Source organism: Petromyzon marinus, unplaced genomic scaffold, assembly GCF_048934315.1.
Source record: "Petromyzon marinus isolate PM22_M1 ecotype Great Lakes invasive population unplaced genomic scaffold, UKy_Petmar_22M1.pri1.0 PM_Scaffold_58, whole genome shotgun sequence".
Lineage (NCBI taxonomy): Eukaryota > Metazoa > Chordata > Hyperoartia > Petromyzontiformes > Petromyzontidae > Petromyzon > Petromyzon marinus.
The window spans coordinates 146,149-172,797 of record NW_027423590.1 but is presented as its reverse complement, the minus strand read 5'-3'; the positions used below and the strand labels follow the sequence as shown (position 1 = coordinate 172,797).

At 47.4% G+C, this 26,649-nt stretch overlaps 1 protein-coding gene across 2 annotated transcripts; it reads right to left on the bottom strand.

Annotated features, from left to right (window-relative positions):
• Window positions 1-590: 590 nt before the first annotated feature.
• Window positions 591-25,606, bottom strand: CDPF1 (cysteine rich DPF motif domain containing 1). Of its 2 annotated transcripts, none has more exons than XM_032976013.2 (4): window positions 25,400-25,606; window positions 9,381-9,509; window positions 3,611-3,722; window positions 591-1,536 (listed from the first exon to the last, which is right to left on the bottom strand). In XM_032976013.2, exons 2-4 carry the CDS (start codon window positions 9,506-9,508, stop codon window positions 1,423-1,425), a joined length of 354 nt encoding a protein of 117 aa, XP_032831904.1. In that variant the 5' UTR covers window position 9,509; window positions 25,400-25,606; the 3' UTR covers window positions 591-1,422. The 2 variants fall into 2 exon arrangements, with proteins under 2 accessions (XP_032831904.1, XP_032831903.1); XM_032976012.2 differs by having other exon boundaries at window positions 25,408-25,603.
• Window positions 25,607-26,649: the final 1,043 nt, after the last annotated feature.

Here is a 26,649-nt window from a genome sequence, read left to right as displayed (position 1 = left end):
GCGAGCGGAGCGCTGGGCGGCTATAACGCAGCAAGTTGGCACAGTAGGGGGTATAGTTGGTACATTTGCTAGTCATCTCAGGCAACCCATTGCACCTGGGTCTGTCCCGTGACCTCCTGCCAGCGAGCCTTCAATAATTCACGTGGCCTTAAAGTGCACCTGGCCTGGCACAGGCATCGTGGTGACGTTACTGTCACTTAGTGGTGAATGGTGGGTACTGGTGCGAGTGCCTCCGTGTGTGCAACTGTGGCGACTCATTGCCCCCCTTCCAACAACCAAGCCAGCATCAGGACTCAAGGTAAGTGCAGATTTAAAAAATATATATTGACGTTTTATTTAACTACAGTATTTTTTCATTGTTACATGCAAATATACAATATTTATGAGTTTAACAATGCTTCCCTTTGTGAAGTGTCGGACGTTAGACATTTCACGTGGCCTTAAAGTGCACATAGCCTGGCACAAGTGCCGTGATGACGTTACCACCACTTAGTGGCGAAAGGCGGTTGTTGTTCCTCCACCTCGCCGCCACCGATCCAGCACGCGAAGCCAGCCCAGTACCAAAGGTAAGAAAAATTCAAACTGTAAAATATGTTGTGAATTTTTTATTTAAATGTCTTGGGAATTAGAATGTTATTCACAAGTGTATTTGAATATAACTGTCATTAACCAAAAACAAAAAGATATCACAGGTAAAAAGTTAAACAATAGGTGAAGTGGCAATGTTAGGAACACATCCCCGTGAATTCTTACAAGAACAATAACTGATGTACGTCATTGTTCCTCTCAGGAACGCATCCCCAACGCAAAACCGGGACATTGCTGCCGTATATGCCACGACGATTGCTTTATCTTATCCATATGTTATTGAACCACAACACTTGCAGGTCACAATCACTTGTTAGGATTCTTAAGATTTTTGGGTTAGGCTGTGGAACAATCTGCTGAAATGTATGTGTTTAAGACCCTATTACTGCCCAACAGCCAAATAAATAAAATATGCACATTTACAAGCATGTGTTGTGTGGTGAAGGGTGTTACCAAAATATATTGGGCCAGATAATTGTGACCAAACCCAAAAAACCATTGCGGAATCATTGACTGTGAAACCGTACTCGTCACATTAACTTATTTAGCTTCTTCCATAACACTCATCTGGAATTGCCTCCTTTCCCAAGCTCGTATAATAATTTAGCTCAATTTCAGAGGCATACTAACTCTTACTGATTATAACTTTGATGGTGCTGTTTGTTGCTGGGCACTTGATGTTTTGGCCCTTTTGCCTGTGCTCAGCAACTGTTCATATATTGTATTTTTGTTTTGCTGGGTCAATTAAGCGGTAATCAGTTGTGCATTTGGTCACATGTTGCTTCAAATAAAGACAACTCGATAATGCACCCATTTTTATATTATGTGCCAGAATCAAGATAAAACTCCTCGCTTTTTCAGTTCTAACTGGATCTCAGCCGGAAATTCAGAGATGTGTTGTTTAATGCACTCCAAGCAAAACCGCCTCGTGTAGAAAAGACTGCAGCCCTGCATACAGATACAACATGTTACAAAATGGTACACAGCTCAAACAATCCACACAGTATTCACAACAACTTCCCCATTATAGCATGAAAATAGGCAAACAATAAAAATATAACTGACAAAAATAACTACAGGCCAATTTCAAATTTGACATTCATGTCGAAAATAGTCAAAAGACTGGTATTTCGTCAGCCTATCTAGAGAATAACGGCATGGTTAACTCAACAGAGACGGCAATGCTGAAGGTCATCCACGACGCACACATGGCAGCTGACCGTGGTGAAGTCACGCTACTCTGCTTACTAGACCTGTCTGCTGCGTTTGACACGGTTGATCATAACATCTTAGTCAGCCGCCTTCAAATTGCTTATGGTATACAAGGTACCGTGCTTTCATGGATTGAGTCCTTCATTACAGGTCGGACACAAAGGGTCAGCTTTGCCGGTAACTTGTCACACAGGTCATCAATGATGTGCGGTGTGCCAGCGGAAGTGTACTTGGCCCGGTGCTCTTCCTATTTTAAACCACTCTGATGTCATCGGCATCGTCCGTCGTCATAGTATCGGCGTGCATTCATATGCCAACAACACACAACTTTACTTCCATACGAAAGCTGACTCATGTGTCTCACACGTTCCATGCCTCATATTGTGGATCAACGACATAAAGGACTGGATGACATCAAACCTTCTGAAACTAAACTGAAATAAGACTAAATTCATCATACTTGGGACCCACCATCAGCTTGCTAGAGTCAACTGTGAGTCTATCTACATAGATGGCTGTGACATCCCAGTGTCAGATAAGGCAACATGCCTTGGTGTCCTTGTCAACAGCGAACTGACATTCGCCACTGACACCAGGTGCCTGACAGGATGATGCTTCTACCAGCTTCGACAAATGCGCAGAGTCCGTCGTACTCTGACTGTGGAGACTGTTAATATGCTCGTTCATGCATTTATCATCAGCTGCATTGACGACTGCAACAGCATCTTCGGCTGTGCCAGCGCTGTTCACCTGCAGCCACTCCAGTCGGTGTCAAATGCTGCAGCTCGTCTGATAGTTAGGAAACAGAAATATGATCCGATCACGAGCTTGGTATGTGATAAGCTGCACTGGTTACCTATTAAATACAGGATTGTGTATACATTATGCCTACTCGTCATCAAGAGTCTATGTAAATCTGCTCCATCCTATCTCACCAATCAGTGCGTACCAGCTTCAACAGACCCAAATCGACTCCGACTACAATCCGCATCGCGCGGCGACCTGCTGTACCTGCATATAAATCTCGTGCAATACACCCAGCCTGAGTCTGAGCCAGTTCTGCAACATACTCAAAACAGTTGTTGTTTCAGATAGGCTACTTCAAGGTGTGATCAATGTGCATTCGTGATGGACTGGACTCATAGGAGTGCGCAATAACAAATGTTCTTACTTAATACACATTTATATATCTATCCCTCAACATTATACACATATGTAAAACATTCATTAGCCACACAGCCTTATAAGAGTGAATAATTTCAGCAGCATTGGCTCATCACATGTAAACTCGGGACTGGTTTTGACATTCAGTGTTTTATCAGCATTTAGACTTGCTTGAACGCATGCTGCCGAACTGGCAGATATTTATCGGCAAGAGCCCGCTCTGTGAGATATGGGTCCTGTTAAACACAACCATCATGGAAGATAATGCTATTTCTGCATACCAGGCCTTCTTGGCACAAATGGCATCACATTGAGCACTACCATGGATCGTTTACACTGCACAATATGATCTTTTGCCAAATGTCCTCGGCCCCATAATATATTTCTAGCCAATTTGAAAAAAAAAAACATTTGGCTGCATGCATGAATGGCAGTGGACAAAATTCAGTATAAAATGGAAGTCCCGACCTGCAAATACAAAACAATGCAATAATTAGCATCCAAGTTGAAGAATAGAAGGAATAAAATAAAGCAGAGGTAATAAAATAAAGCAGACGTAATGAGTGCGCCTGTTCAGATCAAACCCTCCATTTGTCCCGGAGTGAGAAGCGAACGCGCCTGGCATTCGCGAGTGGAGAGCGTTTACCTGGCTCGTGCATACAACACGTTGACACAGCGAGCAGTTAGAGCCCAGCACCAGCAGCTGTCCACGCTCAGTCTCGAACGGGTCTTGACATGTGTAGCTGTCTTCTTTTAGCCTAAATGATACCAAACCGTTACAATATTAGCCTTGCCTATTACCCCGATATACGAGAAATTCATAATTTTCTAAGATAGCCATGGTTCAATATTTCGTCAAAGTTAGAAAGTTAGGCAATTTCAAAGAACGTCAAGTGGTTTGTCCTGTGCGGATACACTTGCCAACCATCATGGGAGTGTGAAACTTTCACCACTGGCTCAGAGCTGTAAAGAGATGAGCACCAAATGCCTCCTCACTGCTCATTCGGGTTGGGGGGCGGTTGACTCAGCTTATCATCCCACTGGGATCAATAGAATAGTGAACAACCCCCTTTGTGTGGCATTATACCGTTGTGTGAATCATCACCAGTGGATAGAATAGTATTTGCATCTGCCAATGTGTTTTTATTTTGAATCGAAAGTCAAAATAAATTACTTGATCAAAATGAGTAGAGGGTGGTTGCTGCTTGATATCCCGTTTACAGCCCTGAGCCCAGGCTCTATCCACGGGACAACCACTGACGCCAAACACACGCACAGTGCCCTTGAACCTAACAATTATCCTTTTATGTTCACTTGTGGGCCCAAAGTAAAACTCCGGTTTGCCAAATTTCACATTTATCCAGACTAAGTCAGCTAATGAAACCATATCTAATTTGTTGAAAATGGAAAAAATATATACTTTTAAATGTCATGTAATAATGTAAAGCGTCACAAAATGAACATGCTATGGTGGTTAAATACATCGTGGTTACACACATAGTACTTATGGAGATACATGAGTGGCGTTGGGGAGGGGTTGAAGGGTGATAGGTAGGGGTAATTATAGTTGGGGTACAGACCCACCATCGGACCGTCAGGGGAAATATAACAGTCAGGGGCGCTGCGATGGTTGGGGGTGTGTGGCAGCGTTATGCGACACATAGGAGCCGAGTCGTCCACAAGGGGGCCCCGAATCGACAGATAAACAAGTAACAGCATGTAAAAGAAAACTCAAGAAAAAATATTCATTGAAAATAACCTGCGGTCTACCATGGACCAAGCCCGACTAACGGATCTGGCTGTCGTATCAATAGAGCAGCAGAAAGTTGCGCGATCCACCCCCTTTGAGGTAACCCAAGAGCGATGGGGCCGGCATGAAAGCAAGACGCATGATCTCTTAATTGTGAGTATGGTACCTTTACATTTATTATTAATACTGTTAGTGGGAGACGGTCTTCCTCTAAATCCAATAAACAGTGCAACTAAAAATATATATAGTTATAGACTAACATTATTGTATATGGGTTAAAAATATCTGTAACTATTTGAACCTTATGGCAGGACCCCGGGGTCCCATAAGCCCCCCGGCTTTCGCATGAACTGTGTTGCGACATTCATATTATGTCTGTTGAAGGCGATCCATACGGCAATCTATTCCTCTCGACGAGCTCTACACGATGCGCTAATCAAAGTTTTTTTTCTTCTGTGCATTCGTCCTCGCTGCTGCGCTTGGACGACATGACAACATTATGATCCGCGCCAGGTGGGTCGCGGCGTTTATGTGCATGGTGGGATGGAGTCGCCAAAAAAATGTATTACGATTTTGACTTCTTTTTATTCGGGACCCCAGGGTCCCGCAATAAGGTTAATTTAAATTTCGATTTAAAGCTTTCGTGACTGCAAGGATTCATCTTCTTTGGTTCTTTCGGTAAAGTCACGTAGAATGAGAATAAAATAATAAATTAATAAAATAAAATAACACAACTGAAGAAGGCCACTTGTGTTGTGGCCGAAACGTCGTGAGAATTTTATTGTGTTATTTTATTTTATTAATTTATTATTTTATTCTCATTCTACGTGACTTTACCGAAAGAACCAAAGAATAAGGTTTATTTTAGTAAAAGTGAGTCAGGAGAAAGGATGGGGGGGCCCACAGTCGGATTTGCATAGCCCAAACCCCATTCCCAGTTATATCACTGTAAGACAATTTTTGTTCCTGGGTAGTAAGTGTTATTTCCTAATTGCCTATGCCTAAAAAGTATAGAAAATGGCTATTATACCCCACAAACTTTGCTTTTGTGACCAGGACAGTGATATTTAGAAATGTACCTATTTTCAATGAGAAAACGGGTGAAATTATGTATTTTCGTTAACATAAAGTCAAAATTAAGATGTATTTATACTAAAGTAATACAAATATGACCATAGAAGATTTAGAAGTGAGTAGTTTTTCGAAATTTACGATTATACTGTAAATCACTTTCACGAATCAGCCCCCAAATGTAGTCTCCCATCATGTTCTCATTATACTGTCCTTGATAGCAGCGTTCAAAGTCCAGTATATCCTGGTGGAAGCACTCGCCTTGCTTCTCCGAGTACACTCCCATGTTCTCCTCGAATTTATCAAGATTAGCATCAAGGATATGGACTTTGAGGGACATCCTACAGCCCATTGTGCCGTAGTTCTTCACCAGTCTCAACCAGCTCCACGTAGTTTTCAACTTTGTGATTGCTCAGGAAGCCACTAACCACTGCGACAAAGCTGTTCCAAGCTGCTTTCTCCTTACTAGTGAGCTTCTTGGGGAATTCATTGCACTCCAAGATCTTCTTTATCTGTGGTCTGACGAAGACACCGGCTTTGACCTTTGCCTCAGACAGCTCAGGGAAGAAGTCTTGAAGGTACTTGAAGGCTGCCGACTCCTTATCTACAGCTCTGACAAATTGTTTCATAAGGCCCAATTTGATGTGCAGTGGTGGCATCAGCATCTTCCAGGGGTCCACCAGTGGCTCCAACTTGACGTTGTTCCTCCCCACAGATAACTTGGTCCGCTGTGGCCAGTCCCGCCTGTGGTAGTGCGCCTTGGTGTCCTTGCTGTCCCAAAGGCAAAGATAGCAGGGAAACTTGGTAAAAACCGCCTTGGAGACCCATCAGGAATGCCACCATTTTGAAGTCTCCGATGACTTCCCATCATACTTCAAGGCATCCAGCAAGGTCTTGATGCTGTTGTAATCCTCTTTGAGGTGCACCGAGTGAGCCAGGGGTAGAGACGGGTACTTGTTATGATGATGGAGCAGCACAGCTTTGAGGCGCCTGGATGAGCTGTCAATGAAGAGGCACCACTCATTCTCATGACAGGCGATTCCGATTGCCTCGAACAGACTGGTCACATTGTGGCAGAAGCAGAGCCCATCTTGATGGGTGAAGAAGCTGCAAAAAGGTTGGTGACGCTTCCTCTGATCTGCGACTTGCACACTTCCATCCAACAAGTTCCACTGCTTGAGCCTGGACATCAAAATCTTGGCATTGGACTTGGTGAGACCAAGATCTCTGATTAAGTCTTTGAGGTCTTTTTGGTTGGGGAAGTATGGGTTTCTCTCCTCAGCTCCACCTCTAAAATTGTCATCTGGATCTACGTCTTCCTCGCTCTCTGACTTGCTGCTCTCTTCTAAAGACGGCTGCTCTCTCTCCGCGGGAGTGGGTACAGGGAGCTCATGGCAGTGTGGCACCGGGCGATGGATGAAGGAAGGTTCGGATACGTGATAGCAGGTGCATTCTTGCCAGTCTGACGTTTGGAAGGGTCCATCATGCAGAAGTAGCAGTTGCTTGAGTGGTCACCGGGTTCCTGCCAAATTCTTGGGATAGCGAACTTCATGGCTCTCTTTTCCCCTCTGTAGCTACAGGTGGAGACAGTCTATTTTACCAATTCCTCTTTCTGTTGCTGCCGGCACTCCATGGTTGCTTGGCGAGGCCCGACTTCACTCGCTCTGGGCTTACCCTATATAGTCCACCCCTGTGGTTGTGGCCATTCACACACCATTAATCCCAACAGCATGCACACCTAGCGCACCCATTCACACCACTAATCCCTAAAGTATGTACACCCACCGCCAGTAAAAGAATTGCCTTCAGAAATTAATTTCCACTTTTAACCATCACAGTGCATTCTTCATCCCAAGGGATTCCGGTTGAATTTCAGTGCGTGTGTTTGGGGGGGGGGGGGGGGAGGGGAACTCATATACAAATATTACACCCATGGCTAGATTTAAACCTAGGCTCTCAGGCTGGTAAGTCATGTTCCTACCCACTCAGATATCCTCATCTGCACTCTGCATTGCACCCTGGGCATCCTTTTCAGCTCATAATAGCTTTCTGATATTTACCCTTCATCTGTTTTGTGGATGTTATGTAGTCACATTGGCTGTGACTATAAGTAGGATCGTACAACACGACACACTGGTGCAAGCGTGTAATGTTTCAATTGTGTAGAGTCCAGATTTCAGTAAGACCTGGCAAGACCACTTATGGTAATAGGGTATTTAAAAGCCGAGTAAAAATCAGACATAGTAATGAATTATGTAAATTATGCAGCTTCAATTACAATGGAAAGATCGATGCTTCAGCAACAAGAGATTTGTTGCACATTTTCAATTGGCTCGGGACATAAACGTTAGTCACTTCAGCATGTGGTGGGGGCTCCCCCGAGGGGGAGGGGGTGAGTGTCAGCCCAAGGGGCAGCCTTGCCCCGGGCCGTGGCACTCTGGTTGACCCCGTAGACACGTGATCTGGAATGTCCACACAGGGGGCCCCAGGTGGGGGGACTAGTGGGTGATCACGTGTCCGGAGAGAGCTCTTGAGAAGGTTCAAGAGGGAACGAGAATGCTCGAGAAGGCGGTCGGGGCCGAGGGCGGAGCGGCCCCGACCATAGGGGGATATAAGGCGGGTCCCTGAGAGGGACCGGGGTCGCTGCATTCTACAAGTTGGAAGCTCAACATCTACAAGCGGGAAGCTCTACGTCTCAAGCTGAAGCTCTTCGTCCTACGAGGCAACCACGTGGTCGGAGACCCGAGTGAGGGATCGACCCTTCGTAGCAGTAACTCGCTGTAGTCTGGTAAAGGGGCAGTTACTCTTTGTGTTACGGTGTTGCGGTGTTACAAATAAAAGTGTTGCCTCTAAAAGGAACGTCTGCGACTCAGGACTAACTACAGTTGTAACAGATAAGAGACACCCTCAGAGGGAGTGTTTCATGTGTCTCAATGGATTTATTTCATCTCCTGGTTAAATAAATTGGGAAAATCTTTTGAGAGTTTTGGAAAAAAAAGACAATGGGAGAGAAATTCAAAGTGGAGCAGGGCGAGGGACGAAGCAGAAAGAGAGAGGAGTGTTGTGACCTACGGTGTGGCGGTTGAACGCAGTATGGGCATCAGTGTGGTAAACCGAGTCCTCAAAGCAGGTGGAGGAATCAACTAGTGACATTCAAGGAGATAGCGACTGCGGTTTTAGTGATAGAACCGTGATGAGGAGGCGACTGTCCACCAGTGAGCAAGTGATGGGAGTGAATTAGAGCAATAACAAATAAATAAAGAAAAAAACATCAAACTAGAAATTGGAGGCAAAATTATTGTGGTTAAAAACCCAATGAAGAATCAGAACGCAATTGAATGTATTGGCATTAAACCTGTGGTACGTGGTATAAAAATAATCTCATTTTTTTACAATTATTCATTTTCTCGCGATTCGCAAGCCCCAGTCAGAAAATCTTGCGGGGATGGTGGTGGTGCGTCAAAATCAGTTTTCGTGATATTGAAGTGGTCAGAGCACGAATTTTAGTTCACATTTAGATTTTTAGGACTGTTTTATGAGGACCGGTGTGTTAGGCTACACCGGTGTACCACTAATACTTAAAAATGTTTCTTACTCTAGAGCCTTTGCGTAGAAGGGTTTCCTGCCATAGTAATTGTATGGAGCGTGCAGCTTGCAGACCGTGCACTCAAACTGAGCGTCACATTTCCCTCCACTTGGTTGCTCTTTGTTCACGTTCATCATCCTGAACAATAAAAAAAAACAAATATAAACACAAGAACAACTGCAGTATGAATAATACAATTTCAAAATCTTTCCATCTGATATTACACCTTGAAATGTTTATGTCCAGGATGTGTTCCTGAAAAGCAGAACGTAAATTGAAAGTACTTAAATTGAAGCATTTTTGGTTGATTGTTAACATGATACAGTACCTAAACAGAGCATGCTCAGTAACCCATTGCGCATCTATACTGTATAACCATCGGTGTAAAAAGTGCATATTATCGATATATTAAGATATGTTACCTTATTCTATGGTTCTTTCGGTAAAGTCACGTAGATAGAAAAAATAATTATTAAATAATAAAAATAAAGTTAATAAAAAATAATACAAATATCACGACGTTTCGAACGCAACACAAGCAGTCGTCATCAAGAACAGGGAGGTTAGCCTCTGAAGGCAAGCCGTTTATAAAAGTTTAGAGATGGGCGGAGGTAGGAGAGGTCTCTGACACCGGCAGTAGGTCTACACCAATCAAAGAGCTGTTTATAAAGGTTTAGAGATGGGCGGGGCAGCTAATGTTAATGTAGGAGAGGGCTCCGATACCGGCAGTAGGTCTACACCAGTGGTTCTTAACCTGGGTTCGATCGAACCCCAGGGGTTCGATGAGTCGATCTCAGGGGTTCGGCAGAGCCCCCGCCACGGAGGTCCGGACACACTTGAATTATTGTGTAAATTTGTGATGACACACACGGCCCGCTTGGCCATCACTGGCTGCAGATGATCATGCTACACTGCTTGGCCAATCAGCGCTGTGGGGAATTTAGTGCGTACTCAGTAGTCAACGTGTGACTGTTGTTGTCGTACGTCGTGTGATTTCTTTAATATTTTATCCATACTAACTATGTCGGGCAAAAGAAGAAAGTGGTCGGACGAATATGTACAACATGGATTCTCATGTATCACGGAACGTGATGGGAGTCAGCGTCCTATCTGCATGATTTGCAACGCCAAGTTGAGCAACTCTAGTCTTGCACCGGCAAAACTAAAGGAACACTTCTTGAAGCTGCATGGAGACGGGGAATACAAGAACACAACACTTGCTGAATTCAGGGTGAAGAGAGCCAGATTCGATGAAAGGGCCACTCTGCCTGCTCTTGGATTTGTACCTGTTAACAAACCGATCCTGACAGCATCGTACGAAGTTGCTTACCTGATCGCAAAGCAGGGCAAGCCACACACCATTGGTGAAACACTTGTGAAACCAGCTGCATTAAAGATGGCGAATCTGATACTCGGAACAGCGGCCGAAGGTAAATTATCCCAAATTCCCCTTTCAAATGACACCGTCAGTGACAGAATAGAAGACATGAGTAAAGACATCTTGGCTCAAGTAGTCGCGGATCTGATTTCAAGCCCGGCAAAATTCAGCCTTCAACTCGACGAAACCACAGACGTTTCTGATCTAAGCCAGCTTGCTGTTTTTGTACGCTATGTGAAAGACGACATGATAAAAGAAGAGTTTTTATTTTGTAAGCCTCTTACAACAACAACGAAGGCAGCCGATGTGAAGAAGCTTGTGGATGACTTCTTCAGAGACAACAATCTTTCATGGGATATGGTTTCTGCAGTTTGTACGGACGGAGCTCCAGTCATGCTGGGAAGAAAGTCTGGTTTTGGTGCGCTAGTAAAGGCCGATGCACCACACATCATTGTGACGCATTGTATTCTGCACAGGCATGCGTTGGCAACAAAAACCTTACCTCCAAAAATGGCAGAAGTATTAAAAACTGTGGTGGAATGTGTGAACTATGTGCGAAAAAGTGCTCTGAGGCACCGCATCTTCAGTGAGCTGTGTAAAGAAATGGGCTCTGAATTTGAGGTACTTCTGCTCCATTGTAATATTCGGTGGTTATCCCGGGGACAGGTGCTGAATCGTGTTTTTGCCATGCGTGTGGAATTAGCCCTGTTTTTGCAAGAGCACCAACACTGCCATGCAGATTGCTTGAAAAATCCTGAGTTCATTCTCATTTTAGCGTACATGGCTGATATATTCGCAGCTCTCAATCATCTCAATCAGCAGATGCAGGGTGGTGGAGTCAATATCATGGAAGCGGAAGAACACCTGAAGGCTTTTCAAAAAAAGCTACCGTTATGGAAACGACGAACAGAGAACAATAACTTCGCAAACTTCCCGCTTCTGGACGACTGTGCAAGTAAGATCGAAGATGTGTCTGGAATCGGAGATATTTCTGTATCCACGGAACTGAAGCAAACAATTGCCACGCACTTAGATGAGCTTGCAAAGTCTCTCGACGGATATTTCCCTACAAGAGAGTCATATCCAGCATGGGTGAGACAGCCGTTCACGTTTGCTGTTGAAACAGCAGATGTCAATGATGAATTCCTCGACGAAATCATTGAAATTCAGCAGAGCCAGGTTCAACAGCAACTCTTCAGAACAACAACGCTCTCAACGTTTTGGTGTCGACAAATGAACAAGTATCCAGTTATTGCTAAGAAAGCCCTGGATTTTTTTATACCATTTGTTACAACATATCTTTGTGAGCAATCCTTTTCGAGGATGCTGGACATAAAAACGAAGAAAAGGAACAGACTTTGCTGTGAAAATGACATGAGAGTGGCACTTGCCAAGGTGAAGCCACGCATATCTGAACTGATCTCTCAAAGGCAACAGCAGAAGTCACATTGATTTCCAGGTATGTAATTTGTTGTGAGTTTATGCATTATGTTGGTTTTATTCTTTGAACAAGGTAATGTTCATGCACGGCTCATTTTGTGTACCAGTAAAAAACATATCTATGTCTTGAATTTGAAAAAAATCACATTTTATTTTTCACTAAAGAGGGGTTCGGTGAATGCGCATATGAAACTGGTGGGGTTCGGTACCTCCAACAAGGTTAAGAACCACTGGTCTACACCAATCAGAGAGCTGTTTATAAAGGTTTAGAGATGGGCGGGGCAGCTAATGTTAATGTAGGAGAGGTCTCCGACACCAGCAATAGGTCTACACCAATCAAAGAGCTGTTTATAAAGGTTCAGAGATCTGTGGGGCAGCTAATGTTAATGTAGGAGAGGTCTTCGACACCGGCAGTAGGTCTACACCAATCAAAGAGCTGTTTATACTGGTAGGAACGAAGTTGTAAACTGAGTGTACCAGCCTGCAATAGATTAATGTGTCCGTCCGTCCGTCCCCTTTCAATACTTTAACGAAGTGAAATCTCGTGCTGTTTGGGTGTAAAAATAAAATTGCGCAAAATTCCAATGTTCCTACCAGCCCACCCTGCAGGGACCTGTAAAAGGTTTAGAGATGGGCGGGGCAGCTAATGTTAATGTAGGAGAAGGCTCCGACACCGGCAGTAGGTCTACACCAAGCAAAGCATTGCACCTCGCTCCACACACTCACACTGCTGATGGTGGAGGTGGACAAGAAAACACAAATCAAGTCATGACCCAAAGTGGTTGATTACATCTTTCCAATGATTGCTGAGTTTAAAACCGTCGTCTCAGTTGAAATTGTGTCTGTGTCTGTCTATATGGATGGCTTCGTGAACAAATCTTTGTTGATAGCCAGTCGGCTTGCAAAGTACCATTGTCTTAGAGAAATCATCGTCTTAGAGATATCAATTTCATGTGAGCCAGCCGCATTAAAGTAATGATCAGCCAAGGCAGAAGTATTGGTCCTGTCGTGTTTCAGATCTGCTTTATGTTCACGAACACGGCCCGAGACATATCGTTTGGTTTCCCCAATGTAACTGCTGCCGTAGATACAGCTTAGTTTGTGGATGCCGGGATATTGCATGTCAGGAATCTTGTCCTTCACAGATGGGATCAGGTCATGAATTTTATGCACTGTGTTAAATCCGACCTGGATCTTGTGTTTGTTCAAGATTTTGGAAATCTTTTTGGTTATCCCTGCTATGTAAGGTAAGGTGATGGTTTTGATTGGCTCTTCAGATGGCTCCTTCCTCACGGTGGGGGTGATGGCTTTGTGGATTGTGTAGTCAAAATATCCATTTGCCTTGAGAGCCTGGTGTACGTGTTTTGAGTTCACTGGTCAGGTGTTCACGGTCGGAGATACATTGAGCTCTATGGTGTAGCGTTTTTATCAGGGAATTCTTCAAATCTAGATGGAATTCTTCAAGATTAGTTTGGCATTGTAAGATGTGACGGCAGCAGAGGTCAGTGTAAATGAGATCGGTATTAGCTTACAGTCGCGGCATCTCTTGAAATGTGAGTGACTCAATCATATAAGCTGTGAATAGCTCAGATGTGTAGGCCTTAACTTCAACATAGCCATTTCTGTGACCAGTCACAAGCTAATCACTCAGTTATTTCAATGCTAAATTCGCCTAGTTATTTCAATGCTAAATTCTCCTGTTTGATTTGTACTAGGTGCCTCGGTGAATGTATATGCTCTGACTTTAACATAGCTATTTCTGTGACCAATTACAAGCTAATCACTCAGCTATTTCAATGCTAAATTCTATGCTAATTCCTTTGTCAAGGAGTGCCTCTGCGGATGTGTATACTTGAACTTAGCTATTTCAATGCTAAATTCTATGCTAATTCCTTTGTCAAGGGTGCCTTTGCGGATGTGTATGCTTTAACTTTAACATAGCCTTTTCTGTGACCAGTCACAAGCTAATCACTCAGCCATTTCAATGCTAAATTATATGCTAATTCCTTTGTCAAGGCGCTTTGTTTCTTCTCACACAGCTTAAAGGTCGTGATCTCAGCGTGGCTTTCTCACTCCAGCGCTGTCCTCCAGACAGTCTCGTCCCCTTCACCTGATGAAGGCCGCTTGTGTTGTGGCCGAAACATCGTGAGAATATTATTGTGTTATTTAATTTTATCAATTTATTATTTTATTCTCATTCTACGTGACTTTACCGAAAGAACCAAAGATGAATCCTTGCAGTCACGAAAGCTTTAAATCGAAAAGTTGACAAGGTTGTTATTAATTCGAGTAATAGCCCTATTTCCGATGGTCTAAAGTCAATTTTAGCTAAAGGGTTAAACTTTGCAGTCACCCACAAACACATATCAGTAGATGACATCATTTCCCAGGTCGATATAGCTCTTAAGGGTTTGGGACACATCGCTGCCGACGTGACAAGATCTGATATCGCTGCAACTCTCAAAAGCGCTAAAATACCAGCAGCAACATCAGTAAGGAGGAACGCTTTGAGTTACATCAATTGAAAAAGAGGGAAGATATTGTCATCCTCTCAGCCGACAAGGGCAATGCCACGGTCATCATGGACAAAAACGTGTACAATAACAAAATTCAGGCTGTAATTAATGATGACAGCTACACAAAAATTAAGAGATCGCACCAACTGCCTCATTACAAAAACGAACAGTATCATCACTGATTCAGCTTCATTAATTGAACAGACCAAACGGTTTTCCTTAAAACCTTCGGCTGCTAGACCACCCAGATTGTATGGCCTTCCTGAAATCCATAAAGAAGGTACTCCGCTCCGTCCTATCGTGTCCACCATTAACTCACCCACCTAAAAACTGGCCCGATTTCTGAGACCCTGCTTCCATTCACGGGCAAGACCACCTCAGCTGTACTTAATTCAGCTCACTTGGTTGCTCTAATCAAGGACATCTCACTGTCTCCAGATGATTTACTTGTCAGTTTCGATAAAGTCTCTCTGTTTACCAAGGTACCTGTGCCCGACACCATTGCAATCATTGGAGACTTGGTCCAACAAGGACTAAATCCTGATGTACCAACTTTGATGAGGCACTGCCTTACCAACACTTACTTCACCTGGAATGGTACATTCTACAAAGGTACCCTAATGGGTTCTCCCTTATCGCCAGTGATAGCGAATGTTTTCATGGAGAAATTTGAGACAGATGCCATCCAGACATCCACCCTACATCCTTCCTTGTGGAAGAGATACGTAGATGACACGTTCGTCATCTGGCCACATGGCCTGCTGGCACTGAACCAATTCTTCAACCACATCAATTCCATACACCCATCCATCAAATTCACCATGGAAGTGTAAAATGATGGCAAGCTACCATTCCTGGATGTTTTGATCGAGAAGAGACCTGATGTCTCGTTGGGACACTGTCTACGGGAAAGCCACCCACGCGGACTCCTATCTGAAGCCTGATTCTCACCACCATCCAGCCCAGAAGAATTCCCTCATCAAAACACTACACCATATGGCCCGTTGCATCTCTGACCAGCACCACCTAGCCAGTGAACTGGAGCATGTACACTAAGCCCTCAAGATGAATGGATATTCGGACCGCACTATCTGCAAAGCATTATCCCCAACCATGGGGAGAGAACCATCTGAGGACCCAATCAAAACCATCGCCTTGCCATACATAGCAGGGGTCACCAAAATATTTCTAAAATCTCGAACAAACAAGATCCAGGTTCGATTCAACACAGTACACAAAATCCGTGACTTGATCCCATCTGTGAAGGATGTGATTCCTGACATGCAATACCCTGGTGTCTACAAACTAAGTTGTGTCTGCGGCAGCAGTTACATTGGGAAAACGAAACGACATGTCTCGGACCGTGTTCGCGAACACAAGGCAGATCTGAAACACGGCAGAACCAATACCTCTGCTGTGGCGGATCACTCTTTAAACGCGGTGGGCACAGACAAACTTGTTTTTTCCAAGACCGAGGTGTTCTGCAAACCTTCTGGCTACCATCAAAGATTTGTTCATGAAGCCATCCAGATATACAAACACAGACATAACTTCAACCGAGAAGATGGGTACAAATTGAGCAATCATTGGAAGGACTTGACTCTCCGAGTTGCATTGCATTGTTAATTTTTTTCTAAGTTTGATGTTCTCAGCTTTCTTTTCTCTCTCACCTAAGCCCTCGTTGGATTACACTCTCTATCTCACATGCCCAAAGTTTTCAACGGTTTTACTTGATTCCTGTTTAAATTTTGATTTAAAGCTTTCGTGACTGCAGTAATTCATATTCTTAGCTCTTTCCGTAAAGTCACGTTGTTTTATATTTTTTATTATTTTATTGTTTCCCTTCAACGTGACTTTACCGAAAGAGCCAAGAATATTGTTTGTCGTGGTCAAATTTTGTAATAAAAATGTTGTCTACTTCCTGTTGTCCAATCAATTCAAAATTTTGCACATGTACTCAGATCCGGTGACAATGCATGCCTGTATCAAAATCGGCATCAATTAATAAATACATTGGTGACTTTAAAGCAATTAACATTTTGTATGGACGCCTTATTATTTATATATCTTTTGTGTAGGTCAAAAATGCCGCGATCCCTAAACTCTTGAATTGCCTCGCCCAAGAAGCAGGTGCCACGTGTCTCAGGCGCGCCTGCTCCATGTGAATAAGTTACGGGCACCCTCACCCCACACAAAAGTTGTACATTGAAGATTAATTTATAAAATAACCAATTTATTCAAGTAAGCATTGATGTGGGAGCAGGCGCTGCATCATTGACGTACTTCTCGACCGTGACTTAAACGAAGTTGTGAATAAAGCCGTTGTTTAAAAAAACAACTTTTTAAAAGAAGTTTAATATTGCACACTCTCATTCTCACAAGACCTTTGGATTGCACTCTCATTCTCACATGCCCTACATGCTAATCCCTCAATCTCGAGCCCCCACCCTCTTGCCCGATGAGGCACCCCCCCTCCCCCCTCTCTCGGGTCTATATAATGCCTCATCCAAAGCAGTCTTTCTTTTACCTGAAGACGTCCGCTTGTTGTTGCGATCGAAACGTCGTGATCTTTTTTATTTTTACATTTACTATCTACGTGACTTTACCGAAAGAACCAAAGAGTATTAACTGAACCACTTTACATGGTTATTGTGGTGCCACAGCAACGGAAAAACTCTGCCAGCGCTGCTATCCCCTCGCAACTCCCCACATGAACGCATGAACACCCCCTCTAAACACACACATACACCCACGTAGGGCCTCGTGGGGGATCACCTGGGACCCTGGGTTTTCACCTGAAGGCCCCCTCGTGGGGACGTCCCGCGGATTCCCAGTGCCAGGAGATTGGCCGACCCCCCCCCAGGCCGAATTGCACTGCGGCCCCGTGAAATAGCTTAAATGGTATGGGCACGATGAGCAAACCGCAGTGAGAACACCCCCCAGCCCAGGGGAATAGGGCCAAGGGAGAGCAAAACGCCCCGCGAACAACGCGGGGAGTACAAGGGGTAGGACGGGCACGCAGACAACGGGTTAGGAAGCAAGTGAGAGGAAAATGCCAGGTAGGGGCGGGGCATCGGTTGAAAATTCAAAGGTAGGCACCCCGATTGGCCGTGCAGGGAACGCAATGTGCCCCTGGATTTTTTTTAATTCAGAGGGGATAAAGGGAGGGAGTGGAAAAACGTTAGTCAGTTCTCCTCCAGGTGGCCAGCTACCTAGTCGGACTCCCAGCTGCTCGAGCGTCCAAGAGACGCTGGCGAGTGCAGCCACAACTCGACCCAGGCAGAGATCCCCCAGACCCTCGTACCTCCGACTCTCATCGCGCAAATATAATCGTCCACCCGACCATCGTTTTTGCCGCGTGCCCGTGCCCGCGTGCGTGTTTGCCCGGCGGATTGAAGCCGACCCAACGGGAGGTGGGGAGGGACGCGTGCATATTCACTGATATTTTTAGAGCGAGCCGTGGCAAGTAACCTGAGCAGGCACGTGCGAGCACGCAGCCACCTCGAGATATTTGGGGTAGGGTACGCGAGGACTGTGTGGGATAACCCAAGGTGATGGGGAGCCAACCACTAGCCATGTCCCACAGAGAGGATGCTGGTGCGGGGAGCCCGATCACACGATCGGCGGCAGCCCGGCGAGAAGGGGCGGAGGAGGAGGGGGGAGAGGAAGAAGGGGACGTTAGCCCCCACATAATGGTGTCAGAGGTGGTACGACCCCCCATACCTCCAAAGGAGAGAAGCGCCCCACTCCAAGTAAAGGTAAGATACGTATTCACCGGGCGAGGGATACCGTCATGGAAATCGTTTGCCCGGAACCTCACGTATGCGAAAGATATTAATGGCTGGATGGACGTGAAAGCACTGCAGCAGCTAAATATTAATTTGGATGGGCGGGCAGCCGACTTTGTGGAAAAGCTACCTGCAAGCACGAAGCGCATTGGGGAGAGGTAATGCACTGCCTCGGCCAACGCTTCTGTGCGTATGACCGTGAGGAGGCAATGGCAGCATTAAATGCGCGCCGCCGCCAGCCCGGCGAGGACCTCCGCAACTATGCCGAGGATGTGCACTCACTAACGCTGCCGAGAAGGTCCAGTGATATCTGGCTGGCACCTCGTGGTGGCAGCCCGATGTAAGCTGCGTGCGCCTCCCATTTAAGGCCCTTGTTGAGCGCGCATGTGCATGTGAGAGACTCGCTAATGAGCACGCACAGTTCCGAGGGCTGGGACAGGAGCGCGCCATCGCGAGCCTCCTTGCAGACGAGGAAGAGCTCGCTAGGATGGTAAGGGGGGGATGAGGGAGCCTCTGGGACCCCGCGAGACAGCTGTAGGATGGGTGGCGGGGCTACAGACCGGCATCGGGGATATAGCAGGCCTAGCAGGCCGGGTGACCCACGTAGGCGAGGAGGTGACCCAAGTACGCGGGCATATGACCAAGCTGCAGACTACAGTGGAGACAGTCCAGTCCGAGGTGAGAGGACTACGCTCCACGGTAGGGGGGATAACCGGGCAGGTGTCTCAATTAGAGACAGAGCTCGAACAAATGCGAACTGGGAGGGGAAGGGGGAATGAGCAAGGGGCCTCCTATGGAGCCGCCACCCTTCCCCGGGAATGCTATATATGCGACCAACGGGGGGCATCGCGTGAGAGACTGTCCCCAGATCGCCTGAGCTAGACAAGCGCCAAGGTCAAAGACCAAGGCCTCCCGAGAAAGGGGATCACCGAGGGGTGCAATCGACGTGGTCCCAACACAAATAGACTGTAATGATAATGGCGAGCGAGTGACCCCCACGCAGATTCCGGCAACAACACTCAAGAACGCGGTGACTTCGGGCGACTGGCTGCGGGAGCTGGTGGCAGGAATCACGGGGGCCACGTCGCTGGTGGAATGGCAGGTGAATGGGTGGTGTACCCAGATTCCTCTGGACACTGGGGCGGTGGCCTCACTCGTGAGCGCCACACACTGCAGCGTGCTCAGGGTTGACATGAGCCGCCTGCAGGCCCCGGATCGCGCGCTGCACACTGCGAGCGGAGTTGGGATGGGACTGCTGGGGAGGGTCACCCTTGAGGTCTGTCTCGGACACCAGGTGTGTACCCAGGAGTTCTATGTCTCGAGTGTGTTGTGCCATGAGTGTATTGCAGGTACCGACCTCCTGAAAAAGTTGGGGCTCAACGTGCAGCCCCGCCAGCGATGTGCCACCGTGGAAGGTAGCGAGGAGCGGATTCCGTTCCTGGGACAAGAGCCGAGTCGCCCCCGCTTTGAGCCCGTGGCCGCTATCCTGGCATCGGCTGTCACCGTCGTCGGCCCCCTTGCGGAGATGCTGGTGCCGTTGGCAACACCCTCCACCGATCCAGCACACCAACCATCAGGTGAGGTAATGCTGACTCCTCACCCGGAGTTGGCGGCACGGTACGGGGATGTGGGATCGGCCACGCTGGTAAACGCGAACGGGGGCCGACTGTTTATGCGGGTATTTAACCCCCACAGTACCCCAACAGCACTGCGACAGCACACCGCGGTAGCCACAGTACACCCCCTGCACGTGCGCCACTCTAACAGCTTGGTGTTTGCTCTCTGGGCTGAGGAGCCCTGCTGCCCCAAGGACAACCAGGACTTGGCCTGGCGACTCGGCACGACTCCCAGAGCTGAGGTCGTCCCCCTGCTTGACGCGCTACATGTACCCTGGGCAGATTTACCCAAGACGGAGGCCGATCAGCTACGAGGGTAACTGCGGCAATCGTGGATATGCTCATTAACATAATCCAGCCCTCAGCAAGCCCCTGGTCTGCCCCGGTTGTACTGGTGACGAAAAAGGATGGGTCGACCCGCTTTTGCGTTGATTATCGAAAGTTGAAGGCAGTTACCCTCGGCAACGCTTTCCCCATCCCCCGCATCGATGACACCTTTGACGGCCTCGCAGGGGTGCAGAATTTTCCACCCTCGATCTAGCGTCCGGGTACTGGCAGGTGGAGATGGTGGAGGAGGATCGGCCAAAGACCACATTAACCACCCCAATGGGACTGTTCGAGTTCCGAGTACTCACGTTCGGACTCACTAACGCGCCAGCGACATTCCAGCGGTTGATGGAGTTGGTGATGCGGGGCTTGCAATGGGAACAGTGCCTAATTTACCTGGATGACGTGATAGTGTTTAGTAGGTTCCTGTCTGAGCACTGGTCCAGGTTACGGGAGGTGTTCCAACGACTGCGAGCAGCCCATCTCAAGCTCAAGCCACTTAAGTGTCATATTGCGCAGCGCGAGGTTGGGTACCTCGGACACCGCGTCAGCGAGGCAGGGGTGCGCACCGACCCAGAAAAAGTACCCGCCGTAGTGGAATGGCCACATTCGAGGAACCTGACGGAGATCAAGTCATTTTTGGGGGGCGAACCACTTATTATCATAGATTTGTGAAGGAATTCAGCGAGATTGCACGCCCCCTCACCCAACTCACTTCACCTAAGAACCCCTATCAGTGGACGGAGGCCTGCCAGACGGCCTTCACCACCCTCAAGGAGCACCTCACCCATACCTCCACCCTGGCTTTCCCTGACTTTCCCACTGATTTTATTTTGGACACCGACGCCTGCAGCAGTGGGCTGGGTGCGGTGTTGTCACAGGTGCAGGATGGGATGGAGCGGGTCATCGCATACGCCAGCCGGACCCTGAGTGGGGCCGACCTAAATTATTGCGTGACCCGTCAGGAACTGTTTGCCGTAATTTTCGCGTGTAAGCAGTTCCGGCCGTACTTGTACGGCAGGAAATGTCGCGTGCGTACTGACCATTATGCTCTGTAGTTCCTCCTCACATTCAAGGAACCGCAGGGGCAGTTGGGCCGGTGGCTGACGCAGCTGCAGGAGTATAACCTGCAAATCGAGTACAGGGCTGGGTGGACGCACGCAAACGCGGACGCCTTGTCGAGACGAGAGCGGAGGAGGCTAGCCCATGCTTCACGGGGGGACACTGCCGACAGGCCCCCCTGGAGCGCCCTGAGACTAACCCCCCTCCGCTGAGAGAAAGTGCCGTGTGCGCCACAGAGGTCCCTGCAGAAGGAGCCAGCGACCCAGTGGATTGCCCGGCGGGCACGGGGCCCACACCCCGGGGCCCGACGGGCCGTTCCGCCCCGCCCGGTTGGATCCAAGAGGACATCGGCTGTGCGTTCTGGGGCCGGGATGATGAGCAGCTGAGACAGGCCAAGAAGCAGCAGGACCCAGACCCGACGGTGGTGGAGGCGGCCCTGCGAGAGGACCCTGGAGTGGTTTGTATGCCCGGTTGTGTGTAAATAATGGGGTGGTGCGGGAACTAACTGAAGCCGGGCAGCCGAGGTGCATCTGTGTTCCCGCCCAGGTGCGGCCCCAGCTGCTACGGTTGGTGCACAACCACCCGCTCGGGGACCATGATGGGGAATGGCGCACTCGGGAGACCCTGCGTCGCCAGTATCTCTGGCCCAAATTGGCGCAAGACGTGGCCACCTGGGTACAGGGCTGCCGCGCTTGTCAGCAGTGTGGGCAGAATCCGTCGCAGTATCAGGTGCCCCTGAGGCCGTTCCGCGTCAGCCGGGCGAACCAGCTAGTTGGGATCGACCTACAGGGGCCATTCCCACGATCCCACCGAGGCAACCGGTATATCCTCGTGGCGGTGGAATATTTCATGCGCTATCCAGTGGCGGTGGCCATCCCCGACAAAACAGCCCTTGTGGTCACCCGGGCATTTGTGGAACATTACGTGCTTAAACATGGGATCCCCGAACGAGTCGTTACTGACCAGGGTAGTGAGTTCGAGGCTGAGCTATTTCAGGCACTGTGCCGGGAGTTCAGAATCCAGAAGGACCGAACTACGGCATACCACCCCCAGGTGAATGGTATGGTGGAACGTATGAACCAGACCTTAGCCGGGAAGCTCTAACATATGGCGGCCGCCAATCAACAGGATTGGGATGGACACCTCCCCTATGCCCTGTTCGCCTACGCCACCATGGTACACACATCTACGGGACAAACCCCGTTCCTAATGATGTTCGGTCGTGAGTCTCGCCTACCAGCAGATCTGTTGTTCGGCCTTCCCCCGCCGCAACCGAAGGAAGGGACCCAGCCCGTGGAGCACCTGATGGGGACCCTGCGAGGGGCCCGTGGCCGGGCCTACCAACAGGGGGAGGCCGCACACCAGCGGCAAGAGCAGGGCGCTCCCAGCCGCTCGAGCATCCGAGACGCTGGCGAGTGCAGCCACAACTCGACCCAGGCAGAGACCCCCCGGACCCTCGTCCCTCCAACTCCCATTGCGTCCGTGAGATACCGGGATTAACGCGCAAATATTATCGTCCACCCGACCATCGTTTTTGCCGCGTGCCCGTGCCCACGTGCGTGTTTGCCCGGCGGATTGAAGCCGACCCAACGGGAGGTGGGGAGGGACGCGTGCCTATTCATAGTGATATTTTTAGTGTGGGCTGTGGTAAGCAACCTGAGCAGGCACGCGCGAGCCCGCAGCCACCTCCGGACATTTGGGGTAGGGTACGCGAGGAGTGTGTGGGATAACCCGAGGCGGTGGGGAGCCAGCCACTAGCCATGTCCCACAGAGAGGATGCCGGTGCGGGGAGGCCGATCACTTGATCGGCGGCAGCCCGGCGAGAAGGGGCGGAGGAGGAGGGGGGAGAGGAAGAGGGGGCCGTCAGTCCTCACACTATCACTCATTCCCCATTAATTCAAAATATTCTCATCATTTACTGTCATCAATTTCGCTTTCACCGTAATTCACGCATCACAGATTCGCCCCCATTGTTTCCTCTCATCTATTTTATTCACCTCATTTCCACTATTAAATTCACACACGTACCGTTCCTAATTTCACCAATGGAGGAATAAAAACATGCACGACACAAACTCTCTCCTTAAACCCTCTCGTCATGGCTCTCGTAGGCATCGATATGAGCATCAAGCTCCTGAATATATTACCGTATGCAAGCATAGGAATCAGTGTGCATGGTACTCAAGTAGGTGTCAGTGTGCATGTTACTTGTGTCCTTTAGTGTGCATTGTACTTGTGTCCTTTAGTGTGCGTGGTACTTGTGTACTTTAGTGTGCGTGGTACTTGTGTACTTTAGTGTGCGTGGTACTTGTGTACTTTAGTGTGCGTGGTGCTTGTGTACTTTAGTGTGCGTGGTACTTGTGTACTTTAGTGTGCATTGTACTTGTGTCCTTTAGTGTGGGTGGTACTTGTATCCTTTAGTGTGCGTGGTGCTTGTGTACTTTAGTGTGCATGGTACTTGTGTACTTTAGTGTGCGTGGTACTTGTGTACTTTAGTGTGCATTGTACTTGTGTCCTTTAGTGTGTGTGGTACTTGTGTCCTTTAGTGTGCGTGGTGCTTGTGTACTTTAGTGTGCGTGGTACTTGTGTACTTTAGTGTGGGTGGTACTTGTGTACTTTAGTGTGCGTGGTGCTTGTGTACTTTAGTGTGCGTGGTACGTGTGTCCTTTAGTGTACGTGGTACTTGTGTACTTTAGTGTGCATGGTGCTTGTGTACTTTAGTGTGCGTGGTGCTTGTGTACTTTAGTGTGCGTGGTACTTGTGTACTTTAGTGTGCATTGTACTTGTGTCCTTTAGTGTGCGTGGTGCGTGTGTACTTTAGTGTGCGTGGTACTTCTGTACTTTAGTGTGCGTGGTACTTGTGTACTTTAGTGTGCGTGGTACTTGTGTACTTTAGTGTACGTGGTACTTGTGTACTTTAGTGTGCGTGGTACTTGTGTACTTTAGTGTGCGTGGTACTTGTGTCCTTTAGTGTGCGTGGTACTTTAGTGTGCATGGTGCTTGTGTACTTTAGTGTGCGTGGTACTTGTGTACTTTAGTGTGCGTGGTACGTGTGTACTTTAGTGTGCGTGGTACTTGTGTACTTTAGTGTGCATGGTGCTTGTGTACTTTAGTGTGCGTGGTATGAGTGTACTTTAGTGTGCGTGGTGCTTGTGTACTTTAGTGTGCGTGGTACTTCTGTACTTTAGTGTGCGTGGCACGTGTGTACTTTAGTGTACGTGGTACTTGTGTACTTTAGTGTGCATGGTGCTTGTGTACTTTAGTGTGCGTGGTGCTTGTGTACTTTAGTGTGCGTGGTGCTTGTGTACTTTAGTGTGCGTGGTACTTGTCTACTTTAGTGTGCGTGGTGCTTGTGTACTTTAGTGTGCGTGGTACTTCTGTACTTTAGTGTACGTGGTGCTTGTGTACTTTAGTGTGCATTGTACTTGTGTCCTTTAGTGTGCGTGGTACTTGTGTCCTTTAGTGTGCGTGGTACGTGTGTACTTTAGTGTACGTGGTACTTGTGTACTTTAGTGTGCGTGGTACGTGTGTACTTTAGTGTGCGTGGTACTTGTGTACTTTAGTGTGCATGGTGCTTGTGTACTTTAGTGTGCGTGGTTCTTGTGTACTTTAGTGTGCATGGTGCTTGTGTACTTTAGTGTACGTGGTACTTGTGTACTTTAATGTGCATGGTGCTTGTGTACTTTAGTGTGCGTGGTACGTGTGTACTTTAGTGTGCGTGGTACTTGTGTACTTTAGTGTGCGTGGTACTTGTGTACTTTAGTGTACGTGGTACTTGTGTACTTTAGTGTGCATTGTACTTGTGTACTTTAGTGTGCGTGGTGCTTGTGTACTTTAGTGTGAGTGGTGCTTGTGTACTTTAGTGTACATGGTACAGTGCTCGTGTCGTGTACAGTGTTACCGTCTTACAATCGCTGCAAGGTCCTCAGACTCCGCGCTGACGATCACTTCCGGGTAATAATTACGGTGGCCTCAAGCGGACAAGACCACGCGAAAAAAGCGTTTGAAAAGGAGACGTCATTGTGAAAATTGAGGCGTAAATTGAATAAAGAATTGGCTCATAGGGTTGCGGATTTTCGTTGTTGTCGCTGCTTGTGTTGTCGGGCAACCGAGTGCCGCCGTCTATATCCCCCCCACCCCACTTACATTTATTGCACTGTCGTTTTCATGCGCGCATGTTTACTGTCACTTAAGATGACACAATACCGAGCTGAAACTCGCGCGTTGTCCACCCAGGGGCGCTGCATGGTTGGGGGGTATGTGGCAGCGTTATGCGACACATAGGGGCCAAGGCGGCCACAAGGGGACCCTGATTCAAGAGATTAAACATGTTTTTAAAAATGTTAAGAAAATTATTCGAAAAAATATTCCAACAATTAAGCAAAAATGCCAAAAAAACATTGTTACGAATAAAAAATATACTTCGGAAAATACCTCGCGTGAAATGTAGCAGCACCACTGCTGGTATTTGTTACTGAACACCAGGATTGTTTACTGGCATGCACATGAAAGCAAGACGCACGATAACTTAATTGTGAGTAGAAAAATAATAGATCACGTCGTTTCGATCACAACACAAGCAATCGTCATCAGGTGGGACCACACCATAGTGCCGCTATGGTATGCGCAGTGCGCAATCTACCAGTGCTGAAACTGTACTTACTTATCTACCAGTTATGTGTTACTTATTTATTGGATATTTACTTTTGTTACTTATTTACTGTTTTAAGTTCACTCGTTTCCGGTTAGTTTGTTTTCTTTGTGCACGTTATGATTTTAATGTTAACAATTGATAGTGGAATGTATTACAAATGTCAACTTCATATTAATATGATGGAATTAAGCTGCGGTAACGACGTTAAAGATATTAATGCATGCGGGGTATATGGAGGTGCGGGCTATCTGAAATGTTTTACACAAAACGCTATTTTTGTGGGTTATATGCATATGCGGGCTATATGTATGGGAAATACGGTAGTTATAGCCTACATATTATTGTATACGGGTTAAAACATCCGTAGCTATTTCAGTAAAAGTTAGTCGGGAGGAAGGAGGGGGGCCTACAGTCGGATCTTGCATAGCCCCCCCCCCCCATTGATATAGGTAGCTGCGTCCCTGGCTCCACCATGTACATGAACACACGGCACGTAC

Bases quoted from the DNA above. Each gene is read 5' to 3' on its own strand.
- CDPF1 (XM_032976013.2), bottom strand. From the start codon at position 9,508: ATGATGAACGTGAACAAAGAGCAACCAAGTGGAGGGAAATGTGACGCT. The intron at 3,723-9,380 runs GTAAGAAACATT...GGTATCATTTAG, and splicing joins TTCTACGCAAAGGCTCTAGA to GCTAAAAGAAGACAGCTACA. The intron at 1,537-3,610 runs GTAAACGCTCTC...ATCTGTATGCAG, and splicing joins GTGTTGTATGCACGAGCCAG to GGCTGCAGTCTTTTCTACAC.